Below are 19,219 nucleotides of genomic sequence, written 5' to 3' on the forward strand. Positions count from 1 at the left end.
TTCATACCCTGATGAAACTAAAAAAAATGAATTTAATGCTTAAATAATTCTATAACATTAACATGCTATATAAATACTCATGTCCGTGTAACAATGTAATCAATATATCATATTCAATGTTGTATAATTAATCTGTAAACATGTTTACTATGTCCAGGTGTGTAAACCGACAATGGGAAGACTTCAGAATAGAATCAGTAGCAGATTATTAATGGAAGGGAGATAATCACTTAAAGTGAACAATCTCTTCAGCCGGTTTGATGTCAATGAAAGAATCTAATGCATGCTGTAGATGCACTGCTGTCCATGAGAATGTCTAACAGGCATCAAAATCCTGAGATATTCCAGATTAATAATCAATGACGAACTGTTCATTTTAACAATGGTCACCTGAGATTTGAAATATTTCAGTTAATTTAATTGACCCTTTTTGGCCCCACCCATCAGCCCCTGGGGGTCAGTCAGGGCAAACAAGTGTATACCATCAAACTGCCATCACAAGCTGATAGTGTTAACCAAGTTAGAATGAATTCCAAAAGAAATCAAACAAATCATAGTCAAAACTTTGATTTCCCTATATAAACTCTAGTAAAGTTTTTCCCCTCCCCAGGGGCAAACTTGTGACCCCAGGGTCATGAAATTCATATTTTTCGTAAAGCACCTTAAGACCCTTCCATCTATGAAGAGTATTTGATTCTATCATATCTAAGAGTAGAGAAGAAGATTTTTGAAATTTCAGTCTATTTGACCCTTTTTAGCCCCGCCCATCAGCCTCTGGGGGTCAGTCAGGGAAAACAAGTGTATTCCATCAAACTGCCATCACAAGCTGATAGTGTTAACCAAGTAAGAATGAACTCCAATAGAAATCAAACAAATCATATTCAAAACTGTGATTTCTCTATATAAGCTATAGTAAAGTTTAACCCCTCCCCAGGGGCAAACGCGAGACCCCAGGGTCATGAAATTCACAATTTTTGTAAAGCACCTTAAGACTATTCCATCTATGAAGAGTATTTGATTCCATCATATATATCTGAGAGTAGAGAAGAAGATTTTTGAAATTTCAGTCAATTTGACCCTTTTTAGCCCCGCTCATCAGCCTCTGGGAAAATAGAAAACCCTTCCTTCTATGAAGAGTCCACCATACGTCAGAGTAGAGAGGAAGATTTTTGAAGTTTTAGTCAATTTGACCCTTTTTAGCCCCACCTCTCGGGAGGTAGGGACCATATAATTCACAATTGTGGTTGACTTTTGGCCATAGAAGCTTAAATTCCTGCCAAATTTCATTGAATTTAGGTTAGGTGTTTTTGAGAAGAAGTCGAAAATGTAAATTGTTTACAGACGCACGACGACGGACAAAGGCGATTAGAATAGGTCACTTGAGACCTTGTCTCAGGTGACCTAAAAATGGCCACTGACTGTCCAACTGTTATGACAAGACCAAAAAAAACCCCTTTCTTTTAATGTTTGCAACAAATTTTCCTGTCAATGGCAGAAATTTAAAATGTATTTTTCAAGATTGTGTTTATGTACTGACTTATAATATATCAAACTGCACGCAATTTTATTAAATTTTTTTTCTTTTATCACACAAATTTGTTGATCTTTTTTATGACGGGACCAAATTGCAAATATTGAAACACGTATTTATAATACATCACGTCTTGTGATTGCCTTCGTAGTGACAAGGATTACCTCCAAATCCAATTATCTTCCTTAATAGAAATGAGCTTTCACTAATTCCTCTCAGATTGTGTATATAATGTCATCTCATTTTTGATTGGTAGACAGAACATTGACATCATGTCCAAGTGCAAAACAGGAGTAACAAAATATCAGTCTTCTGGCTCACATTTGAAAAAAGATATGATATTCACTGGGAAGTAATCCTTGTTTTATTTTATGTAATGTATATGAAGTGGAACTGGAGCAGGTCGATCAACGGCGACAAGGTAGTTCAATTGATAGAGAATCCGGCTTGTGTTTGAGGTCCCAGTTTCGAACCTCGGTCTGGAAGTGCATTTTTCCATCGTCTTACATTTGGTGCCTGTGACCAAATCATGTTTAACTCTACCCTAACACTAGAATTAGGGAGTAAGTTCACCATCGGTACAAAGCTCGCCTCACATTGTATATTACTATACCTCACACTAGAATTAGGGGACGAGTTCACCATCGGAACAAAGCTTGCCTCACATTGTATATCACTATACCTCACACTAGAATTAGAGGGCAAATTCACCATCGGTACAAAGCTCGCCTCACATTGTATATCACTGTACCTCACACTAGAATTAGGGGACGAGTTCACCATTGGTACAAAGCTTGCCTCACATTGTATATACACTATATGACTGATGATTTAAATAAAAAAAAAACTAACAAATTTATCAAAAGATTTATTTCATAAAACATCTTGTTAATGTATCCAGAAAACGCGATGTAGCCTCCTTCATTACTTACAATAAAAAGATTTCTTTCAAATAATCCATACAAACAACCAAAACATATTCCCTCTCTCTCTCTAAACAGCGAGGGGTCGTGCAGTGTTGTGTTTATTAAAAAAAATCTACTCGCATATCTATGAAGTTTTAGTTTCTATACAAATTAAAAACAGTTGAATTAGCAGTTAATTAGAAAGGTTTCTTGTTGTGGCCTGGATAATCTTCATCACGAAAATAGTTCTACAACGAAAATAATCCCTTACACAGTATGATCGACTTGATTTTTGTTTCTCTCTCTTGTAGACTGGAGCCCACATGAATGGTATAAGGGCCTCAATATATACTGGGGTGTGAACAAAATGGTTGCTGCTACAGGGTAAAAAATTAACCCTTGCGATTATGATCATGAAACAAATGAAAGGACAAAACAAATCATTCATGCCAGAATATTTATGCACTAGGTCCAACAAAAAAATGTCAACATATCTCATGAAATAAAATCTTTAGGAAAAGAATTAATTGTTAAATGTCTACAGAGTTAAGAAAATCAGAAACGAGTTTGAACACTAACATACAATCTAGTTAAATGGTATATAATACTACCTACACTAGTGCTATTTATAAAGCAGTCACTTTCTATCTTCCTTACATTCTGTGCATGCACAAACAGCCAAACACCTAACCACATGTATACCACTCTCTCCATACACATACTAAAACCTACTCATAAAAGTAATCTAATATTGACAAACAAATACATTTCTTAAACTGATTTACTGAGAGGCCCCCAACAATCCCTGCTGTAATTTGACAAGCCTAAGGCACCCTTCTCTAAACTGGGACAAGTCCGGATGTTTTTACCTCTGTATAAGGTCTGTGTATTTCTAAGACAAAACAAGAGATGCATGTATTAAATCAAGGATTCCAGACTTTCATTGTGACATAACACCCATCTTAAAAATCTACTGAACAGTCATCAAGGATATTAAAGTATTTATAACTGGTGTAAGCTTTAAGAAAGAGATGTGTCTCCCCCTAAAATATCCTCCTTTCTCAATCTTGAATGATCCTGGGATTTGTAATTTAAATTTTAAACCATATCATTCATAATGATACAAAAAGGACTCATCTATTTCCAAGTGAACAACAATACCCCAAGATAAACTCCATTTAGTAATATCTAAATGATAAAGAAATACAGGCCATGTACAAGTTTAAACAAAATCATCTTGTACATATTATACTGGTAATCCAATTAGAATATTCATTCCATCTCATGTTGTGTATCTGTTAGTTTATTAATGACAAAAGTAATATGTTGATATGTTCAAATTTCAGCTCAACAAAATATAGATATTTACAGTAACCTAGACTAACATTCTAAATAAAAATCAACATCTCAAATTAATCAAACATCAGTTCTTTTTCTACTAAAGCCATGACATTTCTCACTGGCACACTCATATGGATACCAAATAAATGATTTACATAAAATGAAAGATTCAATAACCTGAATTTTTAAGATACACACGTAAAGAACAAGAATTATATGCAATTATATAAAAAGAATTATCTGGCCTTTTCTGTTTTGTAAGTATAGCGAGTTTTAAGCAAACTCCAAAATTCACTTAAATTTTTTCAAATTAGGGGTATTAATACATCATATATTATAAATATGTGTAAATACTGTGAATAATATCTTGAAATGTCCATACTACAATGTAATATATTCTAAGTTTGGTTGAAATAAAACTTTCAGATGACCACTATCCCTGGACTGTCATTGGACCCTTGAGTTTTGGGTGAAATTCCGTAATGAATTAAGTCTGTGTTTTTATTTCTAACTACATGATTATCCCAACTTTAGTCAATGTTGGACTAAACTTTTTGAGCATCTGATCTAAACGAAAAACTATAAAGGGATATGTTGATGACATGTCGCAGGCTGCGAAAAAATCAGATCAAAGTCCCGCTTCCCAACTTTGTCAAAGGCGAGAAAAAAATTAAAACATTACATCATCCATTTTTCTTTTACAATTTTTGAATTGACAAATCAACATGAAACTGACTATTTCTGTGAAGTTACATCCTCCAGGTCTCCTTTATATATGGCATGGGATATATGACTTGACTTGAATAGGATGAGGTGAAATGTTTATAAATTGCTGCAAATATTCACGTCAATCCAAACCGTTCTGCTCGTTTTCTTTTCTTCGCCTGAAATGACATTGGAAAACAAACATAAAAAGAAATATGAACTTATTTATTTTAATGACTTTCTAATTCTTAAGGACATTTATGAAATAATAATAATAATGAAGAGTGTTTTTTACTTTAGAAATAATTAATGATGACTCGTGTATTGTTGCAGGATATACAACGAGGATGAGGATATTTTGCAATTAAATTAATAACGAAGGTCGCATGGCTGTTACAATTCACAAGAAACGCTAAGGCGCGCATGCTCAGGAATATTCAAAAGCTGATGTCAATCCCAAGCCAGATGACGTCAAAGTTACGAGAACTTTCGGGGATGTCGGCCAGCAATTCATTTAGAAATGCTCTCCAAAGGTTGCCTGTGGAAATTGACCTTACAACATATTGTTTAGCAAATTCTGCTCTGGTTTGATAGAAATTAACAATCTGGCAAAATTGTAAAATACACGGTCTCCGACGTTCAAATGTTTTGACGCCGCCATGTTTGTTAACAAATGCACGATTTTGAAGGGGAAAGATTGTAACAGCCGTGACTTAAGAGTGTGTATTATTGACACGAGCGTGTATTACTGGAAAATAATACACGGTTTTATACCAATCAAAACTGGCGTTGCTTAGCAAACGTGGTAGAATAATCGTCAACACTTACATCAGCTTCTGAACTGTCAGTTGTGCTTGTTGAAACACCGAATCGTTCCTTCCTCTTCAGCAATTTCTCCTGGTTTTCTGTCTGTAAACGTGATCAGTAATAATTTAACAAGGTTTTACCGATATCACTCTGACACACGGCAGTTTGTTACAATAGGTTACATATATTAAATAATAATGATACATTGGACACAATTAATACAATCTTACAATATTTTATGCAATACATTACCAGTCGGTTTATTTAAGTAACGTTTTCAATTTCTATACATCAATTGTCAACACACTTAGGTTGGACACAAGTTGCTACCAGGCCCATATCGTAAAACAGAAACCAGAAAACTCGAGTCATCATGTTACCAAATGTTCTAGCCCTTGTAAACCTTGGTAAGTATGTAGACCTATACCCGAAAGCTTCATCCCGTTATTGTGATTGGAAATTTTGCCCTCAATTTACCTTTAATGTCACAGTGACCTATTATAGAACACAACACAAGCTATGTTGGCGATGATGTATATATACATGAATTCTTAAGTTTCGAATAATAATATTGAAAATTACACTCAACTGACTTTCAAATTGCAATGAACATCACAGCATTTGTGATTGTGCTTAAATAAACATATCTCAAGTTTCAACAGAATATTCTTAACAGTTCATAAGTTTGGACACAATGATAAATGTAAGTAGACAAAAAAATGAACCAATGCTGAAAGGAGAAACATAACGAACAGTTCGTTCTGTCTTACATTGGACAAGTTAGTCGAGGTTACAGCACCGAATCTCTCCGCTCGCTTCTTCAACTTCTTGGTCTCGTCAACCTACAACACATCCAGGTTACGTTACAGTATACCCTCGATGACAACAACAGGGTCCACATATTTACTCAGAAACATGTAAGGCATCGATGCTGAGAACAATACATATATTTATGTATACATATATGGGTGTAACAAAAGGCGAAAATAGTGTATTTATACATGTAACAATAGCAAGAACATTACAGTTATATAACAGGTCTTTATTTCAATGCCTAGGAGACAATTAAAAAAAAAATTGATATTGATTAAAAATTTTGAGATCCTCAGACAAAAAATTAAACCTTAGTAAGGACTGTTGACGTGATCGCTCCGAATCTTTCTGCTCGTTTTTTCAGTTTGTCCATGTCTGCAGGCTAGAAACACAAGAACATTTTACATATATACACATTTATTATATGGCATAAAATTATAATCAATATCTTAAACAGCAAATGCAAATAAATGTTAAAAATTTGAAACTACAGGTTAGATGTTATTTATCCCCTACAGATGAGAACTTCACTTAGAAAAAATGTCTTTTCCATAAGGGCAGTAAATACATGGAACAGTACTAGTCTCACCAAGGACATAATACCAACGCTAAGTGTTAATCGTTTCAAAAACAAACTTGATAAACACAGAGAAAACAGAAATATTGTAAAACTATCGAGATAACATTCAATGATCTGTAACCACATATAAATTGTATATTACATAATTGTATGCTTTAAGTCTGGTATCAGAAATAAATCTAATCTACGGTAAATCTTAGATGTGATAGTTTAAGAAGCTAAGGCGCCTTAATTAGATGTGATATAGTTAAAGATGGTAACATGTCTTACCGGTAATTAGATATGATATGGTTTAAGACGGTAAGGTGCCTTAATAAGATATGACATAGTTTAAGACGGTGATGTGTCTTAATTAGATATGACATAGTTTAAGACGGTAAGGTGTCTTAATTAGATATGATATAGTTTAAGATGGTAAGGTGTCTTAATTAGATATGACATAGTTTAAGACAGTAAGGTTTCTTAATTAGATATGATATAGTTTAAGACGGTAAGGTGTCTTAATTAGATATGACATAGTTTAAGACAGTAAGGTGTCTTAATTAGATAGGATATCGTTTAAGACGGTAAGATGCCTTAATTAGATATGATATAGTTTAAGACGGTGATGTGTCTTAATTAGATATGACATAGTTTAAGACGGTGATGTGTCTTAATTAGATATGACATAGTTTAAGACGGTAAGGTGTCTTAATTAGATATGACATAGTTTAAGACGGTAAGGTGTCTTAATTAGATGTGATATAGTTTAAGACAGTAAGGTGTCTTAATTAGATATGACATAGTTTAAGACAGTAAGGTGTCTTAATTAGATATGATATAGTTTAAGAAGGTAGGGTGGCTTGATTAGATATGGTATAATGTCTGAAGGCAAGTTCCTTAATTAGATGTAATATAGTTTAAGATGGTAAGGTTCCTTAATTAGATATGACATAGTTTAAGACAATAAGGTGCCTTAAATTCATCTAAACTCGCTATAAACATTCTTTAAAGCGGACAATTTAACTATGATGTCATAACACATAAATTTTGACGAAATTACAAGGATGTGTTAAATGATAGAATATACCCTAATGAGAATATCATGTGAGAATCGATACTGTTGTTTAGCAAAATTGCAATTAAAACCGGGAAACTACCAACTGATTACAAGCAAATGAGCAATGACAATCATCTGTATATCATACACACACGCACAAATTAATTTGTTTTGAAGAATGGCAAAATTGTCAGTTTGAGCTAGAGACCGGAGCTGAAGCTAGCTTGTTTGTTAGTTTGAGCGAGAGACTTACCAGAGCTGAAGTTAGCTTATTTGTCAGTTTGAGTAAGAGACTTACCAGAGCTGAAGCAAGCTTATTTGTTAGTGTGAGTGAGAGACCCACCGGAGCTGGAGCTAGCTTATTTGTTTGTTTGATTGACAGACTTACCGGAGCTGAAGCAAGCTTGTTTGTCAGTTTGAGCGAGAGACTTACCGGAGCTGAAGCTAGCTTATTTGTCAGTTTGAGTGACAGCCTCACCGGAGGTGAAGCTAGCTTGTTTATCATTTGAGTGAGAAACTGAAGCTAAAGTTAGCTTGTTTGTTAGTTTGAGCAAGAGACTTACCGGAGCTGAAGCTAGCTTGTTTGTTAGTTTGAGCAAAAGACCTACCAGAGCTGAAGCTAGCTTATTTGTCAGTTTGAGTGACAGACTTACCGAAGCTGAAGCTAGCTTATTTGTCAGTTTGAGCGAGAGACCTACCGGAGCTGAAGCTAGCTTATTTGTCAGTTTGAACGAGAGACGTACCGGAGCTGAAGCTATCTTGTTTGTCAGTTAGAGCGAGAGACCTACTGGAGCTGAAGCTATCTTATTTGTCAGTTTGAGTGACAGACTTACCGAAGCTGAAGCTAGCTGATTTGTCAGTTTCAGCGAGAGACCGGAGCTGAAGCTAGCTTATTTGTCAGTTTGAGCGAGCGACCTACTGGAGCTGAAGCTAGCTTATTTGTCAGTTTGAGTGACAGACTTACTGGAGCTGAAGCTAACTTATTTGTCAGTTTGAGTGACAGACTTACTGAAGCTAGATTATTTGTTACTTTGAGCGAGAGACCGGAGCTGAAGCTAGCTTATTTGTCAGTTTGAGTGACAGACTTACTGAAGCTAGCTTATTTGTTATTTTGATTGACAAACTTAAGCTTACTGGACCTGAAGCTTTCTATTTGTCAGTTAGAGCGAGAGACTTACCGGAGCTGAAGCTAGCTTGTTTCCTCCTTTTGCATTGCTCTGGCTTACACCAAACCTAGAAAAAAAATTTGATGTTAACAGCTTGTTTTTGTATTCACTGGTCATTTAAAAAAGCTTCTGAAAGCATTTTACATGGCAATACTGTTGATTATGAAGACAAGTCACAATAAATGTCTTTTCTGTCACCACCCTGGTTTCTCCCAGTCACAATAAATGCCTTCTCTGTCACCACCCTGGTTTCTCTCAATTACAATACTTGGTTTCTCTCAGTCACAATAAATGTCTTCTCTGTCATCATCCTGGTTTCTCTCAGTCACAATAAATGTCTTCTCCGTCACCACCCTGGTTTCTCTCAGTCACGATACTTGGTTTCTCTCAGTCACAATAAATGTCTTCTCTGTCACCACCCCGGTTTCCCTCAGTCACAATAAATGTCTTCTCTGTCACCACCCTGGTTTCTCTCAGTCACAATAAATGTCTTCTCTGTCACCACCCTGGTTTCTCTCAGTCACAATAAATGTCTTCTCTGTCACCACCCTTGTTTCTCTCAGTCACAATAAATGTCTTCTCTGTCACCACCCTGGTTTCTCTCAGTCACAATAAATGTCTTCTCTGTCACCACCCTGGTTTCCCTCAGTCACAATAAAATGTCTTCTCTGTCACCACCCTGGTTTCTCTCATTCACAATAAATGTCTTCTCTGTCACCACCCTGGTTTCTCTCAGTCACAATAAATGTCTTCTCTGTCACCACCCTGGTTTCCCTCAGTCACAATAAAATGTCTTCTCTGTCACCACCCTGGTTTCTGTCAGTCACAATAAAATGTCTTCTCTGTCACCACCCTGGTTTCTGTCAGTCACAATAAATGTCTTCTAAGTCACAATACCTGGTTTCTCTCAGTCACAATAAATGTCTTCTCTGTCACCACCCTGGTTTCTCTCAATCACAATACTTGGTTTCATTAACAGACTATGGCATTACCTAAATTTAACATAGATTTACATGACAGGTGTCATCAGTAAGGCATGCTTACCCTTCAGAAACACCTGGTCCTAATATCATTGTACTTTTCAAAGGTCTCGAAGGAAATAGTTTTTCTTTCTTTATATTTTACCCTCATTTTATTAATTTTGAGTTTGAGAATTATGATTTTGGTATTCTATTATTTTTGTTTTTTTTTCTTCACACCCAGATTCTCTATAAATTCATACCTATCAGCCCTAAGTTGTTTCTGCAGGTCTGGATTGACGGCTCCAAATTTCTGTACTCTCATCTTCAATCTCTGGAAACAGCAAACCATATATGGATATTGACAGTCTAAACCTTTGATTACTAAGCAGACCAGTAGTTGTGAATGGTTACCATTGTTAAAAACAAAGCATTGCCAAAGTTTTTTTGTAATCCATTCAAAGACAATAATTTGCATTTTCACTTCCTGCCATCACTTAGACATGGACCATAAAATAATGCTTGTTTTCCATTATTTTTTTTTCAAATGATAATTTGATACTGCTATATTTCCAAAAATGAAATGTATTCAATTGTTAAATTAAAATAAACAACCAATAAATCTTTTTCGACAATCAAAATCATCAACCAAATGAGATAACTATTGCTCACATCATTTTCACTGACGCCTGTGGTGGACACTTGTTTGCTGACAGAGTCAGGAGCAGTGATTGGTGTCTTTACTTTACTGACAGTCACACTGTAAATCAGAAAATAGGCTCTAGTCAAATGTTTTTTAGATAAATTATATACATAAATATCAAGTTTAGAACATTTTCAATCATCCAAAAGCAAGATTTCCCCTTCATTTTGAGGAGTGGGTGTTTCATGAGCCAAAGGCTTTATTCAAAGTCATCGGGGCACTTATACAGTACATAGGATTGAAACATTCAGCTGAACTGAATAATCTCAATAGATAACAGGTGGGACATGTCTTATTTGTCAGGTATGTCTCCAAACACAACTGTTTACGTGAGGTATAATCAAACATATTCTAATTATATAAGTCATGAGTGAACTGTTATTTACAAAAGAAGGTATATATTATCATGCTAAGGTGGTATATATATATACTCTTAACTTGTGTGCTATTCAATAGAACCCTTAACACATAACTAAACATGAAAACAAACTTCAAAGCAAACCAGTTTTTTTTCTCTGACTTCATCTAAACTGATTATCATACATGTATGTCAACCTCTGAAACCTCCAATGAGGGAGATCTCCCTCATTCCACATCCAAAATGAGGGAGAAAGTGCGTGAAAAAAATCGTGACATTTTTGTTACTTTAGGTGATGTTCCTCATGGGCTTGTGCAGGTGTAAATTACCACGGGCTATACATTTTGATATTTAAATTTGACAACAATGGTTATTTTTAAAGAATAATAATAATTAAAAAAAGAAAAATAGAAAAAAAAGATTAATTCATTTAAAAACTGTATTGAGATGTAGTCACTTGAAATTTGCAACCAGTATACAAAGCAACTACTTATCTCCTGAATTTTTTTTTATTATTTGTTCTGAAATATTTCTAAATGTACAGTGGAACCTCTATAAACCGAACATGCATGGGACATGACTATTTGTTCGGTTTACAGAGGGTTCGGTTTGGAGAAGTTGATCGAAAAATGACCGGTCGAATTCCGGATATAATTGGTCGGACGATTTTTTATTAGAATGCACCCGATTACAAACCGGCACGTACACACGTAGACAATATTTGGTTTGTCTGAATAATATGCATATTATGAAAGTTAATCAATGTACATGTATATATTGCAGAATATATAAGAAAGGCAAATGACTTTAACTATAGTTTTAAACAGTTTTTTCACATGTACAACTACACTTTACGATCGACCTACATTTTGTTACATCCGGTGAAGCTTCCGTCATGTGGATGGGGCCGATAGTCCAATACGGAATATTTTACATATCGACTAATATTAAAGGGTGTGAAGATGTTTTGTTTCAATATCAATTTCAATTGATCAGTTGATACTGGTCGTATTTCCGACATCGCTGTTGTCTAAAAAAACATCAGTGGCTTCTTTTACGAAAACAACCCCCTTTGGGCCTCATTTAAATTAAATGCGAAACTCAGGCTTCTAGCTCTACTTGCATTGAGAAGATAAACGAACTGACGCGCTTCAATGAAGTGTGACATTGTTTCATAATTATCGTGTTGATTATACACTGGGCCATCCGTCATAATGCCCCCTTGGGATATATATTGGATACCTGTACAAATCACCTACGTAGGTCCCGAGACAATCAGGCTTCACACAATACCCGTCACAGTTGTTGTTTCACGGTTGACTGGCCTGACCTCGTGTCATAATCGCTCAGGTAAGGCCGGTTTTCAGAAGTAATTTTTGATATATTTTAACAGGAACCGGACGCAAAATCGGTCCGGTGTTCGGAATTCAGAGGGATCGGTATTTGGAAGTTTTTTAATACTATAATAAAGAAGGACCAATTCCGTACAATGTCAATTCGTTCGGTATTCAGAGGTGTTCGGTTTTTAGAAGGTTCGGTTTTCGGAAGTTGCACTGTATTTATCAAATTATCTCCCTTCCTTTCTCAAATAATAATTACACAGTAATTTATTAATTTTTGTTTTACTAGTAGTTCTATTATGACATAAAACAAACTTCTTAAAAAGTCTTTTTATTTTTTTCTGACCCAAATTGAAATCCGGATTTTTGTGGCAGTTTACGACTTTATATTAGTATTGACCAATTAAAGATGACGGCAGTACTATACAGATGCTGGTACTGACAGCTACGATTAAGAAAGGCATAATTGGCTTTCATGTGAGTAAATCTTGTTAACAGATAGTACCAGTGTTTGTTCTTGAAGTGATGTATCCTAGTTGTAATCACAAAATTAACTAACCATGTCAAATGAAGCCACATAGGTTATAATGTATACACCAGTCGGCAGGCACGCATGGCAGGCACGCATATGGTGACCAGTGATCGACTCGCCTCTCTCACCAAGCAGCTACACAGGTGGTAGGGGTGTTCCGTTTACATAATCAGTTCAGGGTCGAAGTGTCTGAGATTTCCGGGGTTTTATGAGGGAAGACTGCTCAAATCCGGGAGAAATTTAACCCTGATTCGGGAAATGTACCAAATCGGGATTTAGGGGAAATTTTAATGATTTTCCGGGCACTTTCCGCGTAATCCAAAATGGTTGACACCTATGGATTATGGCCAGTATAAAAGATAGAAATTATCAGGATCACCAACAAGACAAGAGTATATCAATCGTTTAACTTCCTTAAGTACCCCTAGTAGTAATTGATGACATGAGGGTACACATTTGTAGTTGAGAGTTACCTTTCCTTAGGGGCTGTGTCAGCTTCTGTTGTCAGAGCTATTTCATCTGTGTCATCTTCTCCTAACACTTGGTCCAACTGAATATATGTATCAAAATATTACTTATAGTCTGTTTCATATACATTAAAATATGAATTATAGTCTGTTTCATACACATCAAAATATGAATTATAGTCTGTTTCATACACATCAAAATATGAATTATAGCCTGTTTCATACACATCAAAATATGAATTATAGCCAGTTTCATACTCATCAAAATATGAATTATAGTCTGTTTCATACATATCAAGATATAAATTAAACATCAAATATAAATCATATTCTGTTTTATAAAATTTCGAATATGAAGTATTCTGTTTCATATACATCAAAATATAAATCACAATTTGTTTCTGTATACAACAAAAATATTTCCCCCTGAATACAGATGAAAATATATCTTATGAATGAATTATAGTCTGTTACATTATACAACTACCATAGATTATAAAATATATTCTATCTATTTTTAAATTAGTATTTTCCATGAATACACATGGAAAAATATATCTTTTCAATTATTGCCTGTTTCATAATATCATTCAAATAGAATATTCCATGATTGTATTATATAATTACATATCTTATAGGAATATGATTAATTATATATGTTCAACTATAATATCATTATCAATCAACTATTTCATAGAATCCTATTCGAGATACTACCCCTAGATTACATTCTATCACGTGTCATCTGAGAACATAAATTATGATATCAGTACAACACTAGAAAATACATACAGCATCCTCGACCGAGTCATCGGCAACATCAGCCTCCACCTCCTCCTCTACTGCATCCTCCGGATCCACTGTAAAATAGTCCAGAACACCATAACATTGTGACAAAATAAAAACTTACATGTATTACGTTCACTTTTAAATGATTGTTCTCTCTATCTTTCATGTAACCAATATTTTACTTTAGATTTATAGTTACATCTTATTAATTATATTTATATTTACATTTTATTAATTAAACATTGATTGGTACAGTAAATTAAATCCTATTTTCTTTTTTCAATATATAAGTACAATTACAGCACATATTATAGATCGATATGTCACCCGTACATTATACACAAATTTCATTCTTCAATTATTTCAATTCAATTTGTAAAAAGTGGGCAACAATGACCAGAATTAAGGTAAAATACTAGGATAAAGGGTGAACTCATTACAAGGATAATTGGTTTGGTTTTATTTGTTTAACGTCCTATCAACAGCTAAGGTCATTTAAGACCGGCCTCCCGTGCAATATGTATGTGTGTTTTAGAAGGCTGCAGTATGTTTGTGTAAAGTCTCCTTGTGATAAACCGGAACTTTTGCCGAAAACACCCAGCAGGACAGCCCACCCGGTCATATTATACTGACAACGGACGTCAGTCAGTCTTCCCTCTCCTATAATATGCTGAGCGCTAAGAAGGAGTAGTAATTGCCATTTTTAAAGACAAGGATAAGTGTTAAGTAATTATGTCAGGTAATTCAGTATACAAGATTTATCAGATTGGGAAATCCCTTAGAATCTTGTGTCACAGTCCCAATTACGATAAGCAACTTCTGTTTAAATTGTAGGGTTTTTTTGGTTCTTTTTTTTTCACCTGGTTTTTTGCTAATTCTAGAGCATCCAAAATCAGTTTTTCTGAAGGTGTGTTTAAAAAAAACAATATAAATTGATCATAATATGCTTAAAAGGTGCAGTGATAAAAAAAAAACTATCTTTTTATGCTTTATCTATAAATGGCACACTAAATAGAATACAAAAATGTCTTGCAAAATCTAAGGGGTTCCCAAGCTAGTGTTTTACGCCTAATGTAAACTGAAAACTTTAACGAAAAAAATTATGGAATTCCAAAAAAAATTGATATCATTATATGATAACCTTAACATGTACCAAATGCTTTTATGTGTATATCAAGTAACTAAGAGGTCATTCCATATCAGCCCCTTTGCACAAAAATCTTGACCTGTCCATAAAGGAAATCTATATTCAATCTAAATATGTATACATTTTTGTTGTATTATGCACTTGAAATCTAAACAGTGAAACTGGATGTGCAAAATGTAATACCTTGGATTGTAAAATTAATATTTTTGATATATATTACTTGCATTCTGTCACCTTCAACATTATATATATATAGTAAGTGCTTTGCTACATCTCTTCGAGAGGTTTTTATAGACAGGTTATAACGACCATACCTGAACCTTGATTAATCTCAGCTTTTAACCTTTGAACCAGGTCCTTCTTCGTCCCACTGGTTGGTAGGTTTCGAGACTTGCACTCCTTTTTCAAGTCTGGGACCTAAATAAACAATAAACATTCATCATTTTGACAGTTTACATTTATGAAATCATGGCTCATGGTTTTGAATGGAATTAAGTGTCTATCTGACAGTGATACCGCATATTATTAAGTAAAAGAATTGACGGTAAATACTTGGGATCTATATGAGGTTTGGGAAAACAGCTAATTATACTTGCAATTAATATACAAATTTGTCTGTTGGAGTATGGATTTGGATTAAACAGGAAATTTTGACACATATTATTTAATGGTGATTTAATTCACAACAAAGTAAATAAATACTTTATCAAAATATGTTTACTGTAAGCTTTGTCTACCTAGAAACTTGATATTACACTAACGAAACTATTGCATCAATTTTTGGTACTTTCCAATATGCAATCTAATGGCATTGTCACTTTATATACTGTTTGAGAGCTCTGGCATTGATGTATGTCTAAATACCGGCATCCATCACGCGCTACACTTATCCGTTTATTTTTAAAATACAACACCAACCGGAACTATAATATCCAGGATAATTAAGTTGAACAACTTAGTATTTTGTATGCATTATTTATTATAAAAAATATGCCATTTGTGCATTACGTTGATAACAAAATGATTAAAAAAATCGATTTTTTTTTAAATTTCCGTGTACTATTTTGTTTGATAAAAAGCATGTGACTGTGTTCCAGCTGTTCCAAATTAACGACTGACAAAAAATCTTTTGACTGTCAGTAAGCTTAAGGCGGGAATTATGAATTTTAAAAATGATATTTAGGTAATTAGATATGCATTAAAAAAATTAAAGAAGTAAAATTATTTGAATGCCAGAGCTTTGCAAGCAAACAAATCATAGATCATAAATACCATACAAAAACAGTTCAATGCTTAAATAAATGCGCCTTGGACATAAATTTTTGAAAAATTTACTTTAGAACAATTTTGGCTATTTTTAGTAACTAAACTTTACCCCAATTGGTGTATAATTGTTCCAACAATGTGAGGATAACACAACAAGAAACTTATGACAGGTGACATATTGTACATAACCTCTAACTTCCCAAGGCGGATTTACACGCACAGAATGTCAAATATTCAATGTCAGGTTTTTGATCATGTCAAGTTGCTGATTTACGTTTAAATGAAATACTAAAATGGAATATAAATTTAGATGAAATACTAAAATTTAATATAAAGCAAAAACAAAAGAAAAGCTATTTGCTTTGTATGTTTCATTTGTTCTGCTTGTTACATATATACATCTGTATTTTTTACAACTAATGTTCGAAATAGGTTATGAGAAGCAATGGAATGATGTAGCGAAGTGTTTTGTGTCAAAGTATTATTAATTTGGTGTGAATTAGTGATTGCAGTGTTTAAATAGAATTATAATGTAAAAGTACACACTGCTGTCAACAAGTTTAGAATTATGAATACTGATATTATTGTCTCTTTCTTTATGCCCTGAAATCAGGACAGAACTTGTGCAGTGTCAAATAAGGATCGGTTGCTAAAGGTCAGTTGGCGTACGTGTCAGGTCCCAAACAATATCCAGAAAACTTTAGCTAGCGTAATTAAGTAGCATATAACAGGCAAGGTTGCTGTGCCATGGTTTTTCCCCAACCTGATAATTGTTATGTTAAACCTTATGTCTTAATATGTCTTAATGCAGTCAATCAGCAGGGGCAGGTGCTAGACCTGGATTATTTAAATTATATGTCCTTTAATCTAAACATACAGCATGCATCCCCAGAAATACAGTTATTATATACAGTGGACCTGCGATAATCTGGATGCCGATGGTCCTGAAAACTCACAGTCCGGACGGAAATGCACGGGAACGGATTTCCGTAACGTTATTTGTACTCACCAGTCCGGAAATTCGGATTCCGAATCCGGAAGCCCATTTTGGGAACGGAACGTACTTTTCATTAGTAAATTTCCCGCAAAAAAAATGACAATTTTTTCACCAGGAGGAGAAAAAATGTCGGGGCAAGTCACCCGTGTCAACAGCTGTACAGACTATCGCTTGACACTGTGCGTAGTCATTGCGACCGCTGCCAGGTCATAGCCCCGGGTGTTTACCTGTGCTACAATGTGTAGCTTTTGTTTTTATAACGGTACATTACTTTTTCTCTACGGCCTAAACGTTACAGTATTAAAGGATTTTATAGTATAGCCTGGTCTTGCTTTTATCAACTTGATGTACAATATCTATGATAGTTATTTTACAGACGGCAACTTTTATAGGAACACATATTGCTATTTCGTAATTTACGCACAAACATACAGTACGTGATACGATAATTAATCAATCTTAAATACATGTAATAAATTTATGATCAGTATAATTAACATCATTAACACTTGTATTGGGTAAACACAGATATTGGCTCATTGAAAGATACATGCTGTTAATTACATACACATTTACGTATTCAGCAGTGATCACAAGAACTGGGTTTGATTACACACAAATTAGTCAATAGTCGTCCGATACTTAATTAAGTGTCACATTGTTAAGTTAATAGGGGTTTACTAATTATCGGACATCTTAGGTAGTTCTCGCTGGTGTCACGTACTTTTAAATTGATAGCTTGGGGTTTCTGGTACGTAAAAATCATTAAAAAAATATGGACTGATGGTAAGTTGTAAAATACAGGTCTTTTATTTAAGGTATTTAACGTTTGTAATTTCTACTTGTTTGTGAACCTCCGGGACGTGACACATGTGTGTTGTTTGTAGGTCACATATGCCCGCTATAAATAAACAACTTTCACTTTACATGTTCTTTAAAAAACATAGTTTATGTTTTACGTTCTACAAAAGAAAACAAGAATCATATCAGAAACATAAGTATATCTATTGTTAAAAAGCCTGACAATTAGATGTGTTTATGAAACGTCCCGGATTGTATATAATCAAGGGAGATAACTCTTACACGACAAATTTTTTTGACCTGGTAGATGAAATTCGGCAGTCCGGAAAACTCGTAATCCGGACGGTTTGGACTGGGAACGAAGGTGTTCGGATTATCGAGGGTCCACTGGATATATACAGGTCAAGGAGAATATAAGTCCTGATTTCACTATTATAGTGGTATTCCACTATAACAGCTATATATAGCTATATAAACAGCAGCAAATTGAAGCATTTCCGCTAGAAAAGCATAAGGTACTGTACAATGTACTTAATTTGTACAGTGTCAAATAAAAGGAAATCGTGAGGCTTTGAGAGCTTTTATATAGCGGGTAGTCAAATTTGACAATACATACATGTGTATATTATTGGACAAATAGCTATACAAAACACATGTTTTTGTATAACAATTCTGATAGATGCAGCACGGATACGACACAGAAATCATATAGCCGTTTCGATTCACCGATTGTGATTTTATTTGTAAACAGGCACATTGACCACGTTAATAAACATAGCATGTAGTGATGTGTACATTTGATAAAGGGATATATCGATGTACATAATGCTGGAGGAGAAAAGAATCATTTTGATTAACAACAGAATAATGGATTTACCTTCATCTTTGCTAATTCTGCAAGGAAATTTTCTGATGCGTTCGCCATGCTGAGAGTTTTCTGCCGCTAGGTACCTATCACAGTCACAAGCACGCT

At 34.5% G+C, this 19,219-nt stretch overlaps 1 protein-coding gene across 1 annotated transcript; it reads right to left on the bottom strand.

Moving 5' to 3' along the window:
* Positions 1–2,384: 2,384 nt before the first annotated feature.
* LOC117343436 (SAP domain-containing ribonucleoprotein-like) lies at positions 2,385–19,203 on the bottom strand. Its single transcript, XM_033905778.1, has 11 exons — positions 19,124–19,203; positions 15,497–15,599; positions 14,039–14,106; positions 13,253–13,329; positions 10,519–10,606; positions 10,110–10,180; positions 8,900–8,954; positions 6,413–6,484; positions 6,060–6,131; positions 5,311–5,391; positions 2,385–4,661 (listed from the first exon to the last, which is right to left on the bottom strand). Exons 1-11 carry the CDS (start codon positions 19,169–19,171, stop codon positions 4,620–4,622), a joined length of 777 nt encoding a protein of 258 aa, XP_033761669.1. The 5' UTR covers positions 19,172–19,203; the 3' UTR covers positions 2,385–4,619.
* Between the last annotated feature and the right edge of the window lie 16 nt (positions 19,204–19,219).

This window comes from Pecten maximus, chromosome 15 (assembly GCF_902652985.1).
Source record: "Pecten maximus chromosome 15, xPecMax1.1, whole genome shotgun sequence".
In the NCBI taxonomy this organism is placed as follows: Eukaryota; Metazoa; Mollusca; class Bivalvia; order Pectinida; family Pectinidae; genus Pecten; species Pecten maximus.

Bases quoted from the DNA above. Each gene is read 5' to 3' on its own strand.
- LOC117343436 (XM_033905778.1), bottom strand. From the start codon at position 19,171: ATGGCGAACGCATCAGAAAATTTCCTTGCAGAATTAGCAAAGATGAAG. The intron at 15,600-19,123 runs GTAAATCCATTA...TTGTTTATTTAG, and splicing joins CAGAATTAGCAAAGATGAAG to GTCCCAGACTTGAAAAAGGA. The intron at 6,485-8,899 runs GTAAGTCTCTCG...TTGTGTTTCTAG, and splicing joins ACAAGCTAGCTTCAGCTCCG to CCTGCAGACATGGACAAACT.